At 34.2% G+C, this 27,167-nt stretch overlaps 1 protein-coding gene across 1 annotated transcript; it reads right to left on the bottom strand.

Annotated features, from left to right (window-relative positions):
• Nucleotides 1–49: 49 nt before the first annotated feature.
• On the bottom strand, nucleotides 50–24,094 carry LOC149806908 (uncharacterized). Its single transcript, XM_089959558.1, has 9 exons — nucleotides 23,989–24,094; nucleotides 16,040–16,148; nucleotides 14,595–15,247; nucleotides 10,756–10,930; nucleotides 10,274–10,419; nucleotides 7,495–7,534; nucleotides 4,942–5,094; nucleotides 3,728–3,799; nucleotides 50–3,065 (listed from the first exon to the last, which is right to left on the bottom strand). The coding sequence occupies exons 2-9, from the start codon at nucleotides 16,131–16,133 to the stop codon at nucleotides 2,902–2,904; spliced, it is 1,497 nt and encodes a 498-aa protein (XP_089815684.1). The 5' UTR covers nucleotides 16,134–16,148; nucleotides 23,989–24,094; the 3' UTR covers nucleotides 50–2,901.
• Nucleotides 24,095–27,167: the final 3,073 nt, after the last annotated feature.

Below are 27,167 nucleotides of genomic sequence, written 5' to 3'. Positions count from 1 at the left end.
GGGGGATGCCCTAAAACTTGATGAGAGCTTAGTCACATTTACTACAGAATCATACACGTGGGACAAACTTTATTATAAAAATAGTTACCATGACAATTAAATATACACACTGGCTGGGTATAGCGCAATATTTCAAAATAATATTTCTCTTCTGTCATTTGTGATTCTTTCATTGGCAATATTGTCGTTTATATAAAAAAAGTATGATTTTTTTGTTGATATTTTCTATATATCGAGCCTATACTTAAGATGTGTACAGTTTGATAGGTACATCATTGGTTGTTCTAAACAGGAGGATGTTTAATTGTATATGATGTTATAAGAAAAAGAAATAAAAACTCTGTTAATGTTGTGCACAATACCTTTATACTTGATATGAAAGACAGTTCAATGGTCAATTTTCAAAATCAATGAAAATAAAAGTGGTCCCGTTATTTGCCGCAACCAAAGGATATTTAGAAAATATATGTGAGTAAAAGCAAGTGACGAAGTTGTAATAACACAGCCATTAACATGCTAAAATGCACAAGCTTAAAGTTTTCGAAAAATGCATTTATCTAAGACTGCATAATTTAACTGAAAACATTGTGAAATAATATCTACATATTGAAAAATTCCGGAAAACAATTTTTAGTGAATCAATGTTATTCAAAGTACTACATTAATAAATATCATCATAATGTCTATTACTGTCTGCTTAAGACATTTCTTTTTACAAATCACCACTTAAAACAGGTTAATAATAATATGTGTGTGTGTGATTTGGATTTTTAACGTTGCTTTAACAATTTTTCAGTCATATCGCTAAGAAGTCTGCAGTGTGGCAGTTTATAGTGATGCCTAGCAGTGGGGCATCATGCCGCAGCCATGTAGCATTATGTCCCAGTCACATTATCCTGACACCAGGCCGGCCAGTCCTAACACTAACCTCGCTAATAATAATAATAATAAGAGGAAGAAGAAGAAGAAGAATTAAATATGTTTTGGACGGTAGCTCAATTAGTACGAGGTCACATTTACTTATTTCCCCTCTTGGAGGAAAAAGAACATTGAGAAATATAAATATAACAAGATATTGAAGAAATATCGTAATTATAAGAATTTAAAACCTAATTTGAGCAAAAAATTAGATACTGCCTTTCAAGTTTTAAAATAATCTCTTCTGTAAAAAGGCAATTTGTTTACAACATTTAATGTATCTAGGAGTTTATTTATGGGATTTCTAAACACTAACAGTAAAGAAAGAAAACATCCCACATCTGATTTAACTCAAAATGTATAATAATATCAATATATGATTCTACCACCCGAATAATTCTTCATTTGATGCTTGTTGCCTATCTAGAAAAATTCTTTTTGAGACCCAGTTAATTTGCATGAAGAAAATAAATTGCACAACTAAAACTAAAAGACATGAACACAAAAGAAAACAAACGTGTGATACAGTCAACTTCTGGTAATATACCGTACATATTGTCCCATGGTTCGCATTTTACCTGGGCTAAATGCTTAATTACAAACCGCGGTTACATACATTGTAATTTCTACTCAAACCTGATAGATAACGAAAAATCTTTCATATTGTCATGCTCAGTAAATCAACATCTAAGAAAAATATATTTTGATGCGTTATTTTCAAACATGTTTTCATATCCAAACAGATATTGATTGAAATAATAGTCTTATCTTTGTAATGGAGCCTACAAGAAGTTTTGCATTATAGTGGCTAGATTGATTTGCAGATTTAATGATACAAGAAAGTATGCAGACCAATTACATTGCTTTACGCTGGGTTGTCAAGAACGACGTTCCGTTTAAAATATCTATGCTAATGATCTTCAGATGATTAATCTATCTAATCATTTATTTTCGTAGAAAAATGCAAAAGCTAATGGCGAGATAAAATATTTAAATAATTCTACAATAAAAAGATCAATAAAACAATGTTTACGATAGACAGTGAATAAAAAGAAAACTTTAGATTTGAATATATGAATTAATGGATTTTTATCATTATAAAACATGGATATAAATGTCAAATGTTAAAAACATTATTTGCATTATCTAGCTAGGAGTAACGGGTGAAATGTTTAAAACCGCTATTTTTTAAGTGATATGTGAATTCGCTACTTTTCGTGGTGTATTAACTTTAGTGCCAATCATAGGTTGCCACGCGTCCCGATTTTAGGGACCCGATAAACAATGATCCTTCTGCAGAAACAATAGGACCCCCCTTCCAGTCCATAAATTAAAGTACCGACAAAAATGTATATTTTCTCAAAGTCACAAAAATGTATGCCCACAAAAAAAATGAATTCACAGAATTTCATTTGATAACAATTAGAAGGAAAAAAACACCTTTTTTCTACTTCTATTCTGTCCCAAGTATAGTCGGCAAATTAGTTGATGAGGACATTACTCTTAGTGTCATAACCAACGTTTATCTTAGGGTTAGTGCTTGCAAATGCTGTTATTCTGTCCCTCTCCCAGTCAATTTTGCATTATTAGTTTTTGCTGCACTGTTCTCATGTTGAAATGTTTTGAAATATTTGTAGTATTATCTTGGGAGAGGGCAAGTTGGGTTGTTAGAACGTGTACCGAGTCCGGCTGTATCGTATTGTGACAATAAAATATTTTAAAACTAAACAAAACATATATACAAAAGAAAATCAAACAAAAATTCCCTGGTGGCAAAGATTTTTTTTATCACTTGACCATCCATTTTCGTGATCAATGAAAATATAGGTTATTAAGAATGGTAATTTAGCGTCAGACCAGCAGAAAAAAAGGTCAGTGGAATATACAGCTTTTCATGACATACACTCATCTATGTCTGTTCCGTAGTGGTTATTGTTCTATACTGTTCCATAATGGTTAATGCTTCTACCAAATCTAGGTATTTTAGACTTTTGTAAAGGTCTTAATCTTATCGGTTATTTTCCCTTTAAACACTGGGCAGATGTTAACTTTGTTGCAACATGCATCACACACACATAGATGCCCACATGGACACAGGGTGTAACCAGTCATCATTTCATTCTTACACATATAACAATGAACAGGATCTGTAAGAGACAGAAAACAAATGAAAGCAATACTTATATATCGTTTGGTTATCAATTAATTGTTAAAAAATATCAACGATGGAGAAACTATGCGTTGATTGGTGTCGACTGCAAACCGAAATTAAGTGACAATCGAAATTTTTATATAGAGTCTGTTATCAAAATAAAGTGCAAGCTTACCAACACAAAGAAACGCACGTAAGAATGCAGTAATTAAACAAAATAGGAACACAAAACATTGCATTCAAAAAGGTATGAGGTGCAGAAAAGCAAACTTTATAGTTTTTGTACCCGCATCGTTTGGTCGGTTCAAAGGGAGGGCAAATTTTTAGAAGGATTAAAATGCAAACCCAGGATATTGATTAGACAAAATTTGATATAAATTTGGATACGTGTATAAAGGAATGACGAACAGTTGGATTGATGAATGAAATTATATCATCTGTAGCATATTAATGATAGCTAGCATCGTGGAATAGTATACAACTGAAACAATACGAACAGAGCTACTATGAAAGTATCTGACTTTAGAAACGTGGTAGAACCATATCTGAATGCCGCTTCCATTGCCGCCAGAAACGTGATACCCATGTCTATCACCACAGGCAAACGCACAAAATCTATTTTCCATGAATGTAATAACAGATTTATGAAATATTTACCTTTTGCTGTTTCGTGCTGATTCAATTTTATCAAATCTTCGATCAGTCCATCTATGTTCAAACTCTCACAGCCTAGGAGCATGAGAAAGAGTTAAATTCAAGGTTGAGTGAACCCTTAACACATACGATTGCCATTAAACATGACTTGGACGGTAGAAAGAAACTCAAGTAGGTGAACAGAGTAGTAGGATTCGAGGGGAACCTTATCTCTGTCAAAATGATTGTTTATCTCAGTTTACAAGCGACTTCGTCACTAACCTATCATAGGAAAAGGATATGTTGACCTATATGCATTAGTTTATATGTCCTAATCAAGATCATGTTGGAGAAGAAAATGCTTATCGTTCTTTGTTTTCAAAACTTGTGGAATAGAATTGTGTTTTCCACTGTTCTTATTCCTTTTTTACCTCACAGAAAGTCTATGAAATAATTTGTTTTTCCATTGGAAGTATGCACTTAAAAAAGGTCTCTCAATTTATTTAGTACCTCCATTTTCTTTGTTCCAAAAACATCTAGTATATTTCTTTTATAATCCATTATGAGTAGGCTTTTATTTCTGTTCTGTTGTAATCTGATTTTGCATATTTAATGTTCTTTCTACGGATGGATTTCAAAAGTTAAACACGATACATTAACTCTTTATTCTACAAATTTGAAAGACTTTCCATTACATTCAATTCCATTAGATGGTGTAGTGGTCCAAGTATATCATAATACAAGTGACTTAAAGGTTTGGACTAAATAACGGAATTAAGAATTATAATTATTTTGCTCTGTGTTCCAATTTCGGTCAGCTAAACTATCAAACAATTGCAGAAATATTCTCAACAACCTTTCAGCGGCTAAGTGTTGCCTTTGAATACAAACAAAGAATCAAAAAATGTCAAGTCAGAAATTTTTGGATGTTTCGACAGACAGATACACTGTACGTTTTGACATGCATTTTGAGAGACGAATACATTTCAGGGAAATTAGAGGAGCTTGAATGTGATGCACAGATTGGTTTGTTTTAGTTCGTTATTGTGTTCATCCGTTTTGATGTGTTCGGTACATATAGTTCAAAAATGGCCAAAAGTAATTGGAATACAATGACCTCTGCACGGAAGAAAGAGATTTCCAATAAAGTAAACATTATTAAATCTCCTTAAAGGGACAATGAATTTTAAGCAGGTGAACGTATTAAGGCAAACAAAGTAGTCAATATTTGTACTAACCATGCTCACGCTCTCTTCCGTGTATAACCAATCTCACACTGTCTGGAGGAAAACCCATACCCCGTAGTTGTTTGTCGTATGTATTTAGTCGCTCAAAACTATGGAAGTGCTCTTGGGAGCTGCCCGTGCAACCAATATCTCTAGGTGTGGCCACTGTAAAGTATTGTTAAGCTTTTTGTAACTATAAAATGTAATTTATAAATACACAAGAAAACTAAAAATTGAAATTAATTTTCATATTTTTCTATGGTGATTTGGCCCTCTGAATAAATTTGAATCGACGTTTTTGCTTCACTTTAATCAAGTTCTTTGTGAATTATATCAATTATGCAATCAAATACTGAAGGTTGTGTTATTTATTGACGTTTACATAATTATTAGTTTTCTTCTCCAAGGTGTTTCACTATCAAATTACTTCAGTACGGCTGTTCAATGCATGCATGCAAGGTGACCTAGCCAGATCATGTCATGTCCTATCATCCATTCGGACAGAAGCTCTCGGTGTATTATACTCTAATTTTCCACTTTTGGGATGTAGTATGTACAATATTCTAGTTTTCCACATATAGGTCTTTAGGGGTGTAGTATGTACAATATTCTAGTTTTCCACATATTGGTCTTTTGGGTGTAGTATGCATAATACCCTAGTTTTCACATATTAGTGCTTGGGGTGTAGCGTGTACAATACTCTTGTTTTCCACATATCGGTGTTTTGCGTGTAGTATGCACAATACTCTTGTTTTCCACATATCGGTGTTTTGCGTGTAGTATGCACAATACTCTTGTTTTCCACATATCGGTATTTTGCGTGTAGTATGTACAATACTCTTGTTTTCCACATATCGGTATTTTTCGTGTAGTATGCACAATACTCTAGTTTTCCACATATCGGTGTTTTGGAGTGTAGTATGCACAATGCTCTAGTTTTCCACATATCGGTGTTTTGGAGTGTAGTATGCACAATACTCTAGTTTTCCACATATCGGTGTTTTGGAGTGTACTATTCAGACTAATTTTAACACAATATGTTGACATTTATTTTGAACTTTCAAAATCCAGCTATTTTCATGGAGTGTAGCAATCCATGCTTTATTTCTCTCAAGATCTTTAAGAGAGTCAGATTGCTCCCGGAGCACATGTGTTAGCACTTGGAATTTACAAGTCTAATTATAGTTACAGTCTCCATCAATCAACTGATCTTCAAACTAGTTGAAAGTATTTTCCTACCCGGAAGATAGAGACGATTATTGCACTAAAAACGATCCAAGTGCACACAAATAGGATTTTTTTCTCTTTACCTTATACATTTTGAGCCAAATCAATATTTTGTTGTTTATTTCGATACGTGATACAGAAGAACTCCTAGATTATATTGTTGTTTCTTTAGTAATAGTTCTCATGATCTGCACAGGCTGGTTGCATGGCTCGCCATCATCTTCGCTAGCCAAGGTTCCGACTTATTAACCCTATCTACACCTTGGCGGATCGAACAGATATTTTCGTTCTTAGGGTCATTGGATTTCATTGGATGTGGTTAAGTTGTTCAAGTTTGAACACTGTTACTACAGGATCGAGAAAAGAGGAGCACGCAACTTAACTGGACCCATAAATAAGCAATTTTCCACTGCAGGTCCGTGTTTGTACAAATACCTTTAACTGAAGTAGACCTGTCATGGATTCTCACTGGTACGTATTTATACTTTCGATGTTACACTTACAAAGTATCCTTTTGAAGTCAATTTACTCCACCATTTTCGGCCGATGTACAATGCACAGCTTTTACACTTTATTGTGTTAGTTGGCTTTAAATACTAAAGGAGGCAACTATTGAAATCCAAGTAATAACAGGACAAAGCACTAGAATATCTACTTGATCTGTCAAGGTGTAGATTAAGTTAACATATCGGAACCTTGGCTAGCAAAGATGGAAAGCCGTAGACTACATAAGAGTGTGCGAGTGTTGGATTTCTAACGTAGCTATAACAATTTTTCAGTCATATCGCTACGATGTCTGCAGTGTGGCAGATTGTGACGTCTAGCACTGGGGCATCATGCCGCAGATATGTAGCATGATGTCCCACCCAGTCACATTATCCTAACACTAGGCCGACCAGTCCTAACAATAACCTCTTAATGCTGAGCGCCAAGTGAGGCAGTGCTTGTACTATTTTTATGAGTCTTTGGTATGACTCGGCCAGAGTTCGGGTTGGATGATGTGAAACTGTGATAATTACAAACAACATGATGAATGCAAGAATCGGATGTAGTGTATATTCAAAACTTTATGGGCAAAAGGCAATAACTTTGTAAAAATTTAACCTAAAAAGCCAAAAACTTTAAAAGGCATATCTATGGGGGGGGGGCAAAGACATTTACTTTTGTGCTCCAGCATCTTCATTTTAGGCCCTAATAAATAATTGTATCAACATTTAGTCAAAATTGGACTTGAATCATCAGACTATTTAGAACATGGTCTGACCTGACTAAACGTGCTAAAGATAGACATGTCTAGGCGTGCTTAAACAAAATGTAAACTGGCTAACTAGATATTACCTGTGGATGCATTGCCTGAGACTCGGCTTCTGTCTCCATTCTGAAAATCGAAGATAGATTCACGTCAGCGACAATACTTCATTTCTGTAATATATTCATCTCACGTTTATGACACTAACAAAGCAGTATTTTCTGACCTCAAACTAATGGATAAGAAACCAGAAACTAAATACAGAAGCTACATAAGTGTAACAACAAATACGATCAAGTTGTTAGAAATTGGAGGAAGAAAATATATCAGCTAATGAAAGTAGAAATGATTATGTATAAAAATGCCGGCAATATATAGTTAGACAAGTCTGAAAAAGATATACCCCATCTTAAATATATAGTTAGACAAGTCTGAAAATGATATACCCCATCTTAAATATATACTTAGACAAGTCTGAAAAAGATATACCCCATCTTAAATGAACAACTAAAACATAAACACCTAACCAAAAAATAACCGCCTGTTCAAATGTCCTATAGGTTTATTACTAGTATATTGCTTGGGAAATATTTTTTTAAATTATTCAACTTGCACAATTTATTAACATGTAATAGAAAACACACATATACACATTTTTTGAAATTCAAATTAAGGTTATTTGTAGTGTATGATACTGTTGACAAAACGTTGGACATTTTCATTTGGACAGAACGTTGTTGATATAGGAACAGTAATATACGTTCAGATTGGAAATTCCAGAAAGCTCTAAAACAGGGGTTCCCAAAGTGGGCGGTACCGCCCCCTTGGGGGGGTGGGGGGTGGCTTACGGGGGGGGGGCGCTAATGCTGAATAATGCTTGTACGGGGTAAGGTATGGGGCGCTGAGGATAACCAAAGGGGCGGTGGCCCGAAAAAGTTTGGGAACCACTGCTCTAAAATATAACACTTTCCCTTTTAATATTCACATGAGATTCCCAATAGTCAGTTAAACAATAGGATCATGAGTTTTATATACAAGCAGGGCCGGCGCTACCATATAGGCAAACTAGGCAGCCGCCTAGGGCGCTGATTTCAAGGGGCGCATTTTTAAAAAAAAAATATATTGTTTATAAATTTTTAAATTGGTATTTTCCGGGGAGGCGGGGAGCCAGAATCTAACCTTGCCTAGGGCGCCAGATAGTCTGGCCGGGTCTGGCGCCGGCCCTGTATACAAGTTTAAAATTCATCATTGCCTCTCCTTTTGAAGCAAAGTCAAATAAGTTACACCTTAGTACACGTCAAACAAGTTACACCAAAGTACAAGTCAAATAAGTTACGCCAAAGTTACAACAAAGTACAAATCAAATAAGTTACACAAAGTACGATTGTATTTTGCCAGTACAATAATACCTTTATTTCACAGGTAAATAATAAAATATAGGAATAGCGTGGTATCTGGCCTCTTTAACAAATCTACCTTAAGATCTTGCAGTGCCCTGGAAACCTCATTTGCATAACAAAAGGAAACAGGTAATAATTTTGGGGCTAGGTAGGGGGTTTCCAGTCCTCCTGCATGTTAGTCTTGGTTGATATTCAACTTAAGTTGTTTTCGTGGGAACAAATGACATGAGCAGCAAATGATAGAAGGAAGACTGATTTCTTAGAGAAAATAGTGCTAAGTTAACGCAAATTGTAAAGTCTTCATGATATTTTTAACGGCACGAAAAAGTTAGAATGTTCATGAACACTGTTACTTTATTTGCAAAACGTGCATTTTCAGGTTAATTACATTTTTCCAAAAAAAGGTACTTCCGTCCTAAAAACGTGCGATCTTTAGCAACAGTCAAAAAAGTATAATTACATTGTGTGGAAAGGAAGCGTAACCATCGTATTTTGAATGTAACGTTTTTACTAAAAGGTGTGTTGGCATGACAACACAAGGCTTTTACGAAACAATGTGACCGCTCAGGTGGCTTTGTAGTTACAGTGTCCGCCTCGGATGCGGGAAGTCGCGGGTTCCTTAACCAAGTGATACCAAAGACTTATACAAATGGTATTTACAGCTGCCTCGCTAAGCGCTCAGCATTAAGAGGTTTGTGTTAGGACTGGTCGGTCTGGTGTCAGGATAATGTGACTGGGTGGGACATCATGCTACATGTCTGCGGCATGATGCCCCAGTGCTAGACATCACTATAAACTGCCACACTGCAGACATTGTAGCGATATGACTAAAAAAAAGAAATTAAAGGTACGATAAAAACCCAAATCACACACAAATCACACATGCGGAAAAAAGTAACTCCGTTTACTGAAAGCTGCAAATGTAATGAAGAATGCAACTTTCATAACAAAAAATGTGTCTTCTCCTGTCATATAAAGTTACGTTTGTCTAGGGTAAAAGTTTAGTCTTCATGAAAAACGTAAATTTCTTCTCGAAAGACGATTCATCCCAGTAGGTTTCTTCATGAAAATCCCTAACTGTATGTTACCTTTTCTATCAGGGGAGACAATATCGACGTCAATAAAACGATCATTCTTTTCATGTACATTTCGACACAATTGGCAAGATACAACATCGGGAACTAGACAGATTCTTCACGAAAACGAAGTTGACTTTTCATAAAATAAGCTCTCTATTTCTGCGACAAAAGCACCTTTTGGGTGAAACTTTTCTTCATAAACAATTATAGCATTAATGACATGAACGGTTATTCGTAAACTATATTATGGATGTAAGACTTGATTACATTATTAAAAACAGTAAATATAAGTTTGTGTTTCTTTTTCCTCGTGGAAATATAAAATCCAGGAAATAAACAAAATTAAATCCCCAGGGAAACTAACAGATTATAAAATTTTTAAATCTTACCATATTTCGAGGAGCGTGCATGACTGCCTGAACAAATGCACAAACTGATCCGAACCAGAAAGCGTGTTCAAAAAAGGGATCATCCGTGTCATCCCAATCGCCCAATTCTTTGTCACAGGCAAAGCATTTCACATTATTCCCTTCAACTAAAATAAAGAAGAACAAAAATATATGATAACATATGTATATAATTGGTGTCGTTTGACTTTAACTCCACTTTCGATTTGTTGAAAACTGAACAGCGGAAAAAAGGATTTTTCTCCCAATTTGTAGAATATCGTGTTGTGCAAGTTTTTTTCACCTGACACTCCATATATATTGCACATTCCTCCCTACAATTTTATAGACGAAAGTTAACATATTCTAGACATCAGGATTTTGTGGATTTTTTTTCTCCGTTTTTCCTAAAGATGAATCCATAAACAAACATGGATGCATGACATCTATTGTTATGGTTGTTGTTAGTTTTGTTGTAATCTTACTTGAATAAAACCCAGCGTTAACCAATTGTTGCAAAAATACAGGTGCGGCGTTTTTCCAACTGGAGAATGAATTTTGGAACGTTTGAAGTCGTGCATCAAATTCCGCTAAATCAGGCCTTTTGACCAGCTGGCGGATTTCAAATCTTCTGTGGTGTCCATCAGTGGCAATCATGACCTGCGCAAGAGATATTTGGACTAAAAAAGTATCAACCAATATTGTTTTCTGTGAAATATAAGAAATGAATAATTATACACTGGAAAATTAACTAACTATTAGCAGTGGTAAACAGGGTGATGATCTCGGCATTCCTATGGAATAAAAACGAATTCGTAGTTGATCTTTATTTTTAACAAATTTATAGTTTACAAAAGTCCACTGAATTTTCTCTCCGAAGCTGAATAGGAATGGTTTCGTTTTCTAATAATTCCATTTTCCACTGTTTATGTGACTGATATGATTTGAAAAATTCTTTTCCATATCAGAATGCAACTCTAAGTTGAGTGGAATAGTGCCAAGTTGTATATCCATCGCTTGCACTTCTCTAAGTTACGTCGGTATGCGTAAAAACTCGCCCCCACGTATCTGGAGAAGTCGCCCCAGAGTGGTTGGAGAAGTCGCCCCAATTGGTTGGAGAAGTCATCCCAAAACTTGTCACCCAAATAACCTTTTTATAACAGAATTAAGTCATCTTTTACGTGATTCATATTTATATTTTTATATAAACGATCACAAAAGAGATATTAACTAAATTAAAGCAATATCATAGTAATATTTATAAGAACGAAATTAAGTCTGTATATAATCTAATGAATGACGACAGTATAGTGATTAAAAAGGATGATAAGTCAAACACTATTATTATTGTGGATCAAGATGATTATGTTAAAGAAGTTGAACGTCAATTAGAAATTAAATAAAAAAAATTCAACATGCATTAATGAGATCGCTAAAAATAATAATTCCGTATGTGAGGAATTTGATACTTTCCTCTTATCATACGTACACCTCAAAACTAATAATTCCGTATATGAGGAATTTGATACCTTCCCTCTTAACATACGTACACCTCAGTTCTACATATTACCCAAAATTCATACAAATCCTGACCATAATTTACCTTTAAATTTTCCAGGACGACCTATTATATCAGGTTGTAGTTCATATACTGAAAACCTATCCAAATTTATTGATACTGTTTTACAACTTTTATTGTTATCACTTCCTTCACACATTAAAGATACAACTACTTTCATTAAAAAGTCGAAGTCTATTCCACATCTATCTGATAATTTCAATCCTGGTATCATTAGATGTAACATCACTATATACCAACATTACGCATGCAGATGGTATTGAAGCGTGCAAATATTTTCTTGATAACAATCATAATAATAGCACACTATCTAGCGAAGATATTTGTAAAATAATAGAAACTTATCTTGGAAAATAATTATTTTCAATTTAATAATACGAATAACATACAGATAATGGGTATTAATATGGCTCTTATATACTCTTCCCTTTCATGGGAGAATTAGAAAAGGATTTTATTCAAAACGAAAAGTTTAATCCATCTCTCTTTGGTTCAGATTTTTAGATGACATATTTATGATCTGGAAGCATTCAACTGAATAACTGAAAAAAATTATTGATCGCCTAAATCATTTTCACCCGACGATTAAATTTACTTATACTGCATCATGTACGCATTTTTAGATGTAAATGTAATAAAACATATTGATAACACTATCTCTAAAAATATTATTAAAATGCATCTAATGATTTGAAGAGCAGAGCAAAAGGAACAGATAACACTTATTTTTCGTTAAGTACAGAAGCGGAGTTGATCAAATGGAAAAGTTGAAAAATTGCAAATTTTATAAATTTAATAAGTTATTAAGTTGAAGAAAAACAACAATAAATAAAGCCTTAACCATGTGGCCATATCTCAGAATTACTATATATGATCCTTGGGGCGACTTCTCCAGGCGAAGTGGGGCGACTTCTCCGAATGGTTGCGAAATTTGAAAATATATACAATAGCCGAGTCCATATCGACAGAAGCAGCTTGTCGGAGGAAAATGGCGGACGTAAACAGTGCCTGGATGTGTGTATAATAGCGCTCGCTGATTGGTCAATCGAGCAGAATGTTTGACAACTGGCGATAGGTCAATTAGCTGGAGTGGTGTTGCTGCAGAATTTGAAGTGATTATACTGGAGCAACAATTGGACAGAACCGATCGACAATGGAATTTTAAACAGAAATGGAATGGTTCCGGTAGTTACAGTTATTATTGATTGGCAAGATGTTGAGTGATCTTTAATTCATTTGGTGGAGTAGCTTAAAACTGAGTTGGATGATTCAAAAGATATTTTAAGCGCTTGATTTGTTTTTTCTTCTTCTAAAAGCCTAATGGAATGGTAGAAAAAGATTAGATGTAAACTATAACTGATTTAAATTCTGACTACCTAGTATTTTTAATTGAATAAGGGTCATTATTCCACCACACTATGGTCGATATTCTGGACATTAAACCAACCAAGATTGTGAAATAGAAGTATATAACGCATAAATTTTCTTCAAATTTGACCAATATATTTTGATATTGTTAAAACATCAGTTTTCCCTAGATTAGACTAACTATTTTGATATTGTCTATGTATGCAACAAATTATGTAAAGTCTTTCTGAAATCTACATCATTGAAGCATTTGTTCTTTAAGTGGTAGAAAGTGGCAAAAGTTTGATAAATATTTTCCGTCAAACGAACTAATTGTTAAGATCGTAGGTGTAATTGTTTCTAAAGTATGGCCAGGGTTGTCATCTACAAACAATGGGACATTTTTTACTTTGGGTTTATTAAATCAATACCTGCTGGCTGAAATCTAGTAATCATTGCCAAGCGAACATTTCAGAAGACAAAGGATGATATTGTAAGTATTCCTGCACCATGAAATTCTTTGTCTAATAAATAGAAATAGAAGAAGAAGAAGAAGAAAAACACATATTTAGAATGTACATAGTTCCATCGGTGCTCATCATCACAATATTATAATGAAATTAACACACAAAACGTTGAAACTGAAACAGGATATATCCTTGTGGCAACGATATATTTTCTGTATTGATGTATAGTGACGCAATGAAGATATATTTGGGTGAGAGTGCCTAAACTGAAGAGGACAATAAGTGAAGAAAAGAAGAGAGTTTGGAGTAAACTAGCAACCAATACTGAATGAAAAGTATTGTGAACAGTTAATATTCTCCAATGGCATCAATAATATAAGTAGATAGCGTAACAAAATATGAGCTTTTAGCCCCAAGTGTATTAGTACTGCTTTCAAACACATTTTCTGACTGACTTTGGAGAAAGACAATAAAATTTCTGGAAGTGAGAAACAGGATATATCCTTGTGGCAACGAGAAGCCAGACTTTGTCACTTTGTCAAGCTTGGGTGGGGGACGGTGTGTGTGTGTGTGTGTGTGAGAGAGAGAGAGAGAGAGAGATTTGGATTTTAATATTGCTTTAACAATTTTTCAGTCATATCGCTACGATATCTGCAGTGTGTCAGTTTATAGTGATGTCTAGCACTGGGGAATTATGCCGCAGACATGTAGCATGATGTCCCACCCAGTCACATTATCCTGACACCAGGCCGACCAGTCCTAACACTAACATCTTAATGATGAGACCCAAGCGAGTCAGCTGTAATTACCATCTTTATAAGTCTTTGGAATTACTCGGCCGGGGATCGAACCCACGACCTCCCGCCTCCGGGGTGGGGGAAGGAGTTTAACTTATAACTTTATTATCAAAAAGGTGAGACAAGCAATATACCTGTTCATTTAATTGTAGTTGTTCAGGGTTTCTATCGTACAATGTTTTATTCTGAGTGCAATGATCACCACGTGTTACTGGATTAACAGTGCTGTTTCTAATGTCTATGGCACTCTCTCTTGAAATGAATGTTCTTTGTACACTGGATGCAGGTAAGGACAATAGAGGCATCATGCCACGCGAACGAGGAACGGATCCATCTAATCCTGCAGAAGCGGGAACCTCAGTCTCGAAGAGCTGTCCGTATCTATCAAAACTTTGCATGAAGCCACCATCTGGAAACCTTTCACCATGTCCATATAATTGATTTGAATTAATAGAAGTCAATCTTCGCCCAGTCCAAGAGCAATATCCATCTCCCAGTGTGGAAATAGACACTTCCTGTCGCATATTAGTTATGTTAGGAGTATGTCCATTGAAAATCTGAGGAGGAATACGATTTTCAGGTTTATGAGCATCAAATCGAGAAGATAGCTCGTCCTCTGAGGGTTGAAGGACAGGACGTCTAGCTAGAAGCGAAGCGACTGCATCCGTTGTGGGCACTGAGAAACATTGACCTAAAGAGGGCATTGTTAAATCACCGATAGATTCTCCTAACGGTTCCTCCACGAAGGTACACACTTCTCCACGAGCTGTTTGAACATCTCTGTTAGCTAAATACAGAAAATAAAATTTAGGTTTTGCACATGTCTATAGTCTTTCTGTTACAATTTCCTGTTCCATTTTGTTTTCAAAGAGGAGTATATGCGACATGAATACTTGAAAATAAAACAAAGCATTAAATTAACTTCACATGGCATTTTCAGATGTTTGCAGAATTTATCACTTGGAAATTCTTCGTGCACGTTTCAGTTTTTACAGTAGCAGGTGAGGTTGTAGCATATAACACTGCCTTTAAGTTTATGTCCGCACACCTATTTAAATGTGGTGACGATTCTCTAATATCCTGAAACCAAAGTACATATACAGATGTTTCGATTAAAAAGTTTTCCACGGATTAACTCAGTTTTGCGCATTGAGCATGTACAGATCAACCTATGCCAAATTATTAATGTCATACCTAGGAATTAAAAGACACCATTTTTCGAAAAGGAAAGCTGCTTAAGATGGTGAATCACTAGTAATTTTATTGACTTAGGTTTGTTCAAAATGAATCAGCCCTTAATGTTCGAAATGTTCACAAAACCAATAGTGGCACATAAGATGGTTTAACAGAAAGTGGCTACTACAAGTCTGTTATGTGTAATTATTGTTTTAAATTGTAGAATAATAGAATAAACGAAAATATGTAAACTTTTAATGAAGCTATACAACTGACAATGTTTGGAATATTGACTGGAAAATGTCATCCAAGTAGAAGAGTAGGTCATTGTGACCCGTATTTATGAAGTAAAATCCTGCAGATTACCCGTTTTAAATTGTACAGAAAATTTAAAAGAGTATACCTCTTAAGTACTGCCCACTTGGTGCAAACGCGGACGTTGCACTATCCTCATCTGTTGCTTGAACGTCGCATGGTTTGCCTGGGCCTGGGGCCATTTTGTCCCAGTTATACTTCAAAAAGAGAGAGAAGAAAACAAAATATTTCCTTGTTGAAATGTATAAATTAGAACAAACCAATTTATCGTGGGAGACGATTTATGGTTGGGTTTTGTGCTCGCACGAGAAGCAGGTGATAGTTACGGAACTTTTATCGTTGTGCATTGGATACTCTAGACCAAGATTCCATTGTCAAGGAAATAATTTTATTTTTGGGCCAGTACTGTCCATTTCCAAGACAGGGCAATACGATATAAGAAATATATGGCACAATTTGTTTAACGTCTGTAGTCTGGGTAACATAGTACGATGCATTTTATAACGCGAACACGTAAAGAAATCTATTATGATTCACTGACAAGTAATAAATGTGTCTGCTTTGATTCTTTATTCTAAGCAAAAACAGCTTAACATTTTTTCCCGATTACCGTTTTGAAATTTAGAGAAATTGTATTAATTAATTTTATTTCAAAAATGGGATAATGAGATTAATATGCTCGGAATTTGTATGCATCGCTTAAAAAGAAATCAACTAATAGATAAAGATAAAAGCATGATTGTTGACAAACGTGCTTCTTCTATTGATCGCGCATTATCTAATTGTATCTGAAAGATGTAAGTATCCCATTTTGCTAACTTATGTACAAAGTAAATTATGGTAAATCATAGAGCAAAGAGGGAATTAGCTAGATTTGTACATAGACTGTGTACATGTCCCATATAACATAGGATATATATCTTGAGAGAGAAAAATGTGCCAGACCCTTCATCCTTCAACCTTTGCGTTGACGACATACTAACACTTACGTAAAAGATATCAAACTCCACAAGGACAGCTGAAAACCCCAACCTGTGGTTAACAATATAAAATCATCCTAATAGAATCAACCCCAGTATAGATTATTTTAAAGAATTATGTGGAATAACAACGAAAAATACAATGTAAAGCATTCAAACAGAAAACAGTTTCTGGGGCATAAATAGCGCAGTGCTAGTGCGCTCGTTTTGTACTCATGCAATCCCTGAATCTTTTCAGGCCTCTGGTATGTGCAAAGGTAGATGGTCGCCCATTCAGAACGTCGGTAATTTCCTTTGCGTTGTTTTGTGTTTTCTCCACCAGAAAAGACTACATTACGCCGGCAGCTGATCCTTGAGTGAGTATACGCATAAGTTCGAAGAACTTGCTGTGCAATTGACGTAAAAAAAAAGAGTTTAACTTTTTTAAAAGCAAAATCTATTACATATTCAGTGCTCTTTCTGATATTTTATTATCATAACTTGCACATAAAAATAATAAATAACATATATCAAAATATAACTAAGACAAAAAGAGATTGCACGAAGCCTTTGGAACTTAGAAGGAATGCAAACAAGGTCTGCCAAAATAGAGCAAAAATTAATCAATTGTATGATGTAACATCAAAAGAAACTCTTGTGTCTCGCAATAGGTAAATATGACACCCCTGCCAATCAGTAAGTCTTCCTTCAATGTTTCCTTGCGCGAACGAAGAGTTATTCATATTTTTTATAAATGTTGAGTTATATCTGCATTTTATAAACTCTGGGTCAGTTACTTTTTTTTTTTTTTTTTTTTGTTTTGTTTTTTTGTTCGTAATTATTTCCCTGAATAACGTTTAAGAAGAGTCAGATGTAATGGGTCAAGTCAACAAGTCAAGACAAGTATTTAACAAATTAAAAATCCTAAAAAAGTATTGCATGTGTGTCATACTCGATCCAGTTTGAAACAAGTTCATACCCTTTTAATCGAAACTTGCTTTTATTGTATGTAATAAAGGAAAACCAGTCTAGATGTATTTTGATAGAGAGCTCTTTTAGGAAGTCTGTTGTAAGGTTAGCTATGAACGTAACTGTTGTACATTGGACACTACGCAGTTTATGATAATAAGCTTCATATTAAATAACCAATTATTCAGCCGTTAAAAAAATATTTCAACTCGTCGAAATTAATTGAAGCTTGAATTTCCAAGCTTGTTGACCTTTTAAATCCTGTAACAGGTACCTTTATTCTTAAAGTCTAATCACCCAATAAAATTTCTTGAACAAGTGCAAAAAATGTTTATTTGTATCTCACTTTGTCTTTTCGATTAGAGCAGAATTGAGTAGAATCGACAAAAAATTCTATCCATTCCAGACCAACTGGAAAAGTTTTGAAATGCGCATTCATTCACAATATGATTGTAAACTTCAATCTTAAATAGATCAAAATGGCAATTCGTTTTTAAACTAATGTTCAAAGGTTGCTGGGCGGTGCTATGTGCGCATTAATATTGTTATTATACATTTTTTAATCTATGATTGTGTATTTATTTTGGAATACATCATACAATTAATTATTTTGTTTCTTATTGTGTATTTTTTTACAATTAAGCCTTAGGTAGAATAAGAAGATGAGTAATATAAAAAAGGTTACTGCGTTTGTATGGGAGCAAATGAACCTTGTTTTCTCGGATTAATACCTCACTCCCAAAATTCGTGCAGTATTAATCTGAAAAACCTCGTTCATATTTTCCCATGCAAATGGAGTAACTTATAAATACTGTTATCTGTTTGATGATTATATACTGGGAATAAAATACGTTTTTCTCTGAAAACTAAACTATACGACAAATTCTTTAAAGGCGACATGCAAATTACGTATTTAAAAAGTAGGTTTGATCTGTCAACGTAAATAACTGCATATTAAGAAAAGAATTATATGGAAGGAGGTCCAGAATGCTCAAGATAAGATAAGTATTTCTCCATACAATTATGCAAAATATAAATAATTTCAAAAAAGGTCGAAATTTATGTTTTAAAAGTAATTAAGACAAAGTAGTTTCTCAATGTAAAGATCTGCGACAGCTTTCGATGTTTCTGCTTCAGTTCCGGGAAATGATAACGGTAGTAAACAATTAAAATCCATTATAGACCTAAACAACTTCAGAATTAACCTGGATATTCATTGTGAAATGATAACAAAACAAGCAGACTATGCTTCCGTTTTTGTGTTTTCTGAGGCCCGGCCTAAACTGGCATGGCAAGGTTATATACCCGTAACACGTAAAATATGTGTCTCCCCATTACTTACTCGAGTGTTTAGTCAGCAGAGATTGTTTCGATAATTTCCTCGTCAAATTCTGAATTTAGGCTATGATGTGACTTTTTCCGCTATTTATTTTTTTAATAATTGATGATATAGATATATTTGTGGGGTCTTATTGGCTTGTGTTATTCTTGAAATTGATGTGAGGCATGTACACCTTCTATAGTTACATCACAGTATGTAGACAGTGAAATACCAATAGTCGGCTAGGAAGCAGAGCTAGCCACCCATGACAGCAGATGTGTGGTTTCAAGGTAAGTAGAATATCTATATATAAAAGCTGCCTGAATGGCAACTATTTTGCATCAAGCTATTTAGTTGAGAGTTTAACATTGTTTTTTTCTCCGAGTTTATCGTGGTATAAACTGTCAGTTGCCGAATCACAAAGAGTTATGTACGCTGTGTGCGTCGGATACTGACTGATTATACCATGATAAACTCAGAAAAAACAACGTTAAATTATTATAATTGCAATTCATTATAATTTTATTGATTTTTTATTGTTCTTTTGGTTTTTAAGATATTTCCTATCAGTTTTAGAGCTTGTTTGAGCGTATGAATGTTTGTTGAAGGCGTTTGCTACGTGGCTTTTTATAGAACGGGGAATTCTGCAACGTAATACCTACGTAAACATCAAACAAAATAATTATACCAATGGTAGGCGATCTAAGATTTTAAACATTCCACAGCATCGTCTTAATCTAAATTGCACGTGTGATCTGAGTAGAAGTTCGATATTCAAAGAAAAGGATGTGTTGTTTTGTTTGACATACGAATGACTCTTGGATTTGGTGATGTCATGAGTTTATTGTGACTTAACCGAATCGTTATCGTCCAAACACGTGAGTATCCACTTTTAACGTCTTCAGGTCTATTTTCGTGTTGATTAACAGTTTAGGCTACCTACAGGGGCTACTTACAAATGAAATTAAGACTGTCGGTATATGGTTATAGTGATGGGGGTCCAATAGTCAAACAGCGCAAGACATCGACACACGGATCTCCCACACACACCCAAATCGTAACTATCAAGGTCGGTGTCTTACATTGCAGGATTGTGAATCCAATTGTTATAATATTAGTCGTTGAATTCCCCTCCTCCCAATCCCTATATCTATTTATGTATAGGTGCCTAGTTTTAAATTCATTTGTAACAAGCCGCGGTGAAAGAGTTGAAGCCCCAATGTTCTTCTTCGCAGAGTTTGAGTTTCCCAGATTTTCTTTTTCAAATCTAGTCAAAGAAAATTATTTATATTCAGAAAAACAGCAGAGAAGTGTTATTTGATTCTGTGAAATGAATTTATTAAATTTTCTAAATAAAATATAGATCGTTTATATTTTGTTTTGAAGGCATGCAGTGTGTATACATTCCAGTTCAGTATTTACATTAGTTACTTTGCATGTGACTCTATTTATAGAAGTTAGCATAAAGAAGTTCTCCGTACAGTTTATACAGAAATAAAGGCAATTGGGTCTGATCACATGATTATGTTCTGACCAATGCAAATCTTCCCTTCATTTGTCAAGTGATGCAACAATGTTTCTCAGATCATGCATTTGTACTGTGAGCATCACTTTGTATCAAAAATAACCGTCCCACGTTAAATATTCATGTATAAATTTGGGACTGGAATGGATTAACTTGTTTTGCTACAAGTTTCTATTGACATCTCAGGACAAGTGAATTATATTCGTATGTTTATTATAACTATCCCAAATAATGACCTTTTCGACCGTATGAAACTCATCTCCAAATAAAAAGACGTCTTCTAACATGAAAATACATATTGCACCAGAAATATTTTAAAATAGAATATAAATGATATACAGCATAATAAGAATTGGTGTTGATGACTGCACTTGGCACATGTATGTTACTTGCAAAACACTGAACGTATCGCCAATATGAGATTTTGTCTCTTAACATAATCATGTTTCTGTTCTTTTATTTGAACATTCTGGCCTCATTACAACATATTCATGTTTCCTCTGTCTTTGCCAAGATAAACTAAGTTCCATTCACAACGTCTCAGTTCAAAATAATCTAACAGACAATAGGTCTAAGATCTATTCAATTCAATTTCGATAACCAGCAATAAAAGTTTTGTTTTCAAAGCTCGTGTATATGACGCAGTGCAACATAGTATCTCCAAACATTCTAACAGTGTGAAATTAAAGGACACCTTTTTAGACACTCTGACAAAGTTTATCTAAGTGGGGATATGTAAAAGCGAAATGTAGGACATACACACGAACAACTAGAAAAGGCTGTCTTTAATTTCGAGTCCATTACATGACAAATCATTAGCAAGCAATGTTGCCAAGATTAAAAACACAAAATATATTTTTTCTACGATTTGCATGCCAATTGATGCTGACAGAAGGAATCCATTAGTATGTACTACTTTTTAATCAATATTTTAAAGCTTCGAATAAGCTCATTGAATAGCGTGCCTGTCTCGCGACTGAATCCAAATATGGGATAAACACAGACTATCGCTGTGTATCCTTGGGCAATGCATTTTAGTCCGGTTCTAAATAACCGACTTATGTTCATGTATCTATAAAAAAAAATCCCACCAAATCAAGCCGAATAGAAATGCTAAAACTGACAAAATATTTTCCTGACATATCACTGACGAGAATGTTATATACCTCGTGGTCAGTGTAAACCAACAATCATCTTCAGATTGATATCTAATCTCAGTCGATTCCTTTTTATTGTCCCTTCTTTAATTGTCTGATAATGTGCAAACTGCGTTCTAGATCTCAGACATGCTAGTTGATTTGGCACAATAGCCCCCTAAGAAGTAAAACGGGTGCATTGTAACAGTAGTAGTCCATAAGTGTACCTGACATACACAAAAAAATCAATATCAAAATATGCTTTATGAACGATATCAAGCAAGTTTTTAAAAGTATACGCTATATATTTTGACGTCATTATCATCTACTGGAAATTGGAAGTGTCTCGATGCTAATTAGTTCTAAGGAGACTTCCTGTCTCAGCTTTTAGAGTTCTTACACTTTGGTCTCGGTAAGTTTAAAAATAACTCGATAATGATAAGAAAACCCCATGGAATTAAATCAGGCTATAAATAATTGTGGTTTTTATAACTTTGTTGATTTACTATAGCATGTACTTTAGATAATAATGTACTTTGATTTGTTATCACATAACAGAATATTTACTTTGTTCATATTATGCTAGATTTTACAACACAAAAAGGGCGGACTCCAGGTTCACAATCAATCGCTAAAAGTAGTTTGGACAAATACATTCTCTGTGGACACAGGTATCATTAGTGGGAAATATTTAAAAATTTTAATTAAAAATTATTAGTTTATTTTTATTATTTCAATATGAATATTATCTCCTTAGTTCTGTTCTGACTTTCTTATATTTAAATAAGTTTATCATAGCTTTTGCAGTCAGTGGGTCAGAGTATATCAAATCTTTGTTACAGGCATTGGTTTGTATCATGTGACGTTAAATTTAGAACTCTGAAAGCCCAAAAGTGTCAGTAATTGAACAATTTTAAGACAGTATACGCATGTATAAAAAATGTAATGTACTGGTATCTGTTTGATAACTCTATGTTGGTAAGGAGATTTTTTGGGTTTGTTTAATATCCTGAGCAAAATTGCTTTAAAAAAGTCTTTACAGGCGACATACCAATTGATTATTTATAAGGTTGATTTGATCTGTAAATGTACTTACGACGCAGAAGGAATCGAAGGTCAAACTATAAAGCAAGAAGGTCTGAAAACACCAAGCGTAACGCCTATTTATCCACAAAAGCATGCGAAATATAAACACTTGTAATGTAAAACGTTGAATTTTTTTTTAAATGACAAAGCAATCTATCAACATCAAAGTGAAATTATGTATAGTTTGAACCGATCACATTAATCATTACTATTTTATATATAAAAGTATGTGTTTTTACTTGTAAGAATTCATTAGAATGCGTTGGAAAAGTAATGTTTGATAATATGCTTATAACGTAAAGATTTCTCTCCCTCCAAACAAGTCATTCGTATTCATACATATAAAATACGTTATTTTTTCTTTTCCTGTTTGTAACGTAAATAGTTATGTGTATGTGTGTGTGTGTGTGTGTGTGTGTGTGTGTGTGTGCGTGCGTGCGTGCATGCCTGTATGTATGTATGCATGAATGGTTATGGAGCAAGGAAAAAACTAGGTGAATTGTACCATTAAACGCAAAATAGAACAAAATGACTAAATAAAAAGTAAAAATCAAAGGGTATTAAAAAGATACGTTAAACGCTTTTAGAGAAATTTGAAACCTGCAAACTTTATATCTTTCAGCCATCCTATGCCACCTAATTCCTTCCCTTTTTAAGAAAGATTTTGAAATCAATGTCGCAATTTGAGAGATCATGAAGCCGTCTTAAAGAACGTCTTTCATATATATATATATATATATATATATATATATATATATATATATATATATATATATATACACACACACAGTCCCCAACACTAAATAATTTTAACCAAACAGTGACCTGTTCACCTTCGATGAAAAGGAAAAACAAAAACGTTGTAAAAAAAAAAAAAAACGATTTGGATATTTTTACCAGTTGTTTTCGTGTGTGTGTGTGTGCTGACTATTGCACCCTAACCCCTCTCAACTTTGCGCCTACAATGAAAAAAAAATTCTAAGATGTCCACCACCCACCCCAAAAAGGGTAAGGTGTTTTAAAATATTACTTTGAACTTACCTCAGCGTGTTGTATTTCATTAGCTACATTTTCAAAGTATATCTCGTCAGCAAATAGTAAAGTCGAGTCCAACGAGATTTCCAACTGCACTCGACTATATGATGAAATCTACAAAATATATCAGCCAACTATAAATAGTGTTCTTGTTATAAAAATAGACTTGTCAAAATCACATGACGGTTGCTAAATTTAGAGTAAACGAAATTCTTGGAAAATGTGACTTATAATCTAAATTTAAATTAAATCTTTAAAAAAAATTGAAGAATGGATTTGGTCACGTTATTATGTAACACAGGTGTTTTGGAAAACAAAATAAGTACAGTTAAATAAACGTACATATTAGCGGAGTTCAGAGGTCTTATGGATAAATGGCGAGTAAATCGGGAATAGCTACATCTGATTGGTTAATACCTGGGATGATGTAGATGATAAAATTGTTACCACCCTTGGTAATTCATTAAATGTACCTCTACCCACGAAGCCATTGAATGCCAATTCATCACGGGCAAAAAGAAAAAGAGGTACGTGTGCATTCGTGGCTTAAAAATGACCGTTGTGTGGTTTATGATTGCAACACAAGTAAATAAGACAGCTAATATGCGAGATCGGATTACGCAACAAAGAATGCGGACTTGTCAGATGAATGATCATCTGAATTCATATCTCGGAATGAATCAGCACAAATTTCACAACTGGTTTTTTTATTTTTTTATTTTTTTTTTTTACCAAGCAAGACATTTAAAAGTTATGTTTAAGCCTAATTATGGTTACGTTGGTCGCTCTTTTTTCATAAATCATAGGTTTCTTTCTCTTTGTTTTCCTTTTTTGATGTTGTCAAAATTCTGTAGTCCATGTTGATTTCTCCTGACGTGTTTAACAAATATTTAGATTTTTTTCTTGAGAGGAGTAGTCTGAAGTGTTGGTGAAGAGTACTTTCGAATGACTCTTTATAAGTCCCTGTTGTGGCTCTTTCATCTTTTAATATTGAAACTACAAGAGTGTATTCTCTTGCGCTGGAGTACTGGCGAGAATGAGATATCCTAAGCACAACAAACACGATTGTTCAATTGTCATGAAATGATCATACCATTCAAACGAAACCAGAAGCCAAATGACAACGAGGCTGTACGTCACTTCATACGATAAGAGAAGCATTAGTAGAAGTTCACGCGAGCGATTTTAAAGAAGACACGAAAGTCCGCGGGCTATGCAGTCCTGCCGTGCATCCACCCCCTCCAGACTATATCTCACTGGCATTCCGTATGATGTTTTATGGTATGAGAAGACAAAACGAAAAGCAAACAAAACAAAACAAAACAGAAAAATGTTAACATTGCAAATTTTGGGATGCACAAGCTATGCTGGATCAATATTTAAGGAAGTCTGAAAGGGTCTGTTTAGAGCACACAACGAGACAGTTGTGGAATTTTGTGATATTGCCTCTATTGAAATTCTTTATGCTTGAAGCCAGTGACCTCTATACACATGGACAATATATCTGGATAGTTCTTCTGTCGATAAAAACAAATATCGTCCAACTTCTGAACCCATTTGATCACAGATGTTTTTACCCAAAATCAATTTTATTCTGAAATTCACGTCTTTTATTTATTTTGTTTGCAACTCCTAATTTTTTAAAGCTTATTTCTTTCTTGGAAAAGAAAGAAAAATTGCTAATAGAGCAATACAATAATTGACATAATTTGTATGAATCTGTGACAGGTTATGACATGTCGCCATCTTTATTAATCAGGTAGCATTTAGTATTTAGTAGATTTAGTATTAATAGTAGTGTTCAGTTTTCCTTAGTTTGTTGATTTGCAGCTCGTGGACCGATAGTGTAAGTACAATAATAAGTAATTTACCGACAAACTATATCACAACTCTTATTATTAATTAATCTTTCAGTGAAATTTAGAGAAAGAAGAAAGTCTGGAAGGAAAAATATTAACAGAAGAGTAAATAAAATACTCGAAGGTTCAACTTTAGAGACAAAAGATACACCTATACGTTGTTCACTTTGCAGGATCAACTTGTGAATCATTCACATGTTTTCTTCCATACAAAGATCTACATAAGAGACTGGGGAAGTTAAACGCTATATCTAAACAAAGACTGACTCAACCTGGAGGTTCCAGGCTCTACCGCCACAGTACCTCGTATATATATATATAGTATGTACGATGTATCAGTGACATGCCACAAGATGTATACATTTTTCATTAAAAGGGAACGAGGCTTGCTGAGTTTCATTTTAATGAAGAATTTATACGAGTGGTATATCGTTGATACAGCGTACATACCATAAATATATTTTATTTATATCACATACAAATACACATATTTGCCCTTTGAATGGAGTTACGATATGCTCCGAGCAACTGTGTATTGACCAAGTGAATGAACTCTTCACATCCCTGTGAGTGTCCGCTACAAAATGTAGTTCTACGATTGTTCTTGTTGTTCACAATCACATTTGCAGCTTGATAATTTGGTTGTTTTCTTTTTGAGTCTCTATTTTTATTCACATTATTAAATCAACATAAGACACACTTATGATTTAAACATGAAATATTGTTTTTATGAAGAAAGTAGAGCACTACAAAACACGTTAGCTTCTTGTACATACTAAACGCTGAGGCATTCAGGCATTCACGAACTGGCGCATGGAAGTTAGCGTGGAATTGAAACTAAAGGAAACGACAAACCAAAAAGAAGTAATTAAAATATTTTAATATATTTACATTTGATCTAAGTCATTATTCTGCTTTAATTAACATTACTACCAACCATAAACTCTCTCTCTCTCTCTCTCTCTCTCTCTCTCTCTCTCTCTCCTTTGCCTTTGTACGTTTTTACTTTGCTTTACCATCTTGCTACGATGGGAGAGAAAGAGAGAGAGAGAGATATGGCAAGGACACTTACTTTTGTGCTCCAGCATCTTCATTTTAGATTTTTATCAAGATTTAGTCAAAGACTAGAATCATCTGACTATTTAGAACATGGTCTGACCTGACAAACATGCAAAAGATTGTTTTTTTTCTCTCTCTCTCTCCATATTTCTGCGTATGTTTCCCTTTATGCATGATAACGGAGAGGGGAACGGGAAAAAAGAAAGGGTTGCCATGAAATTGTGTACCATGCTAAATTCATTTAGAAAACGAGAACTATTAATACTT

This window comes from Sinohyriopsis cumingii, chromosome 1 (genome assembly GCF_028554795.1).
Source record: "Sinohyriopsis cumingii isolate HCF-2022 chromosome 1, ASM2855479v2, whole genome shotgun sequence".
In the NCBI taxonomy this organism is placed as follows: Eukaryota; Metazoa; Mollusca; class Bivalvia; order Unionida; family Unionidae; genus Sinohyriopsis; species Sinohyriopsis cumingii.
This window is presented reverse-complemented; position numbering and strand designations above follow the sequence as displayed.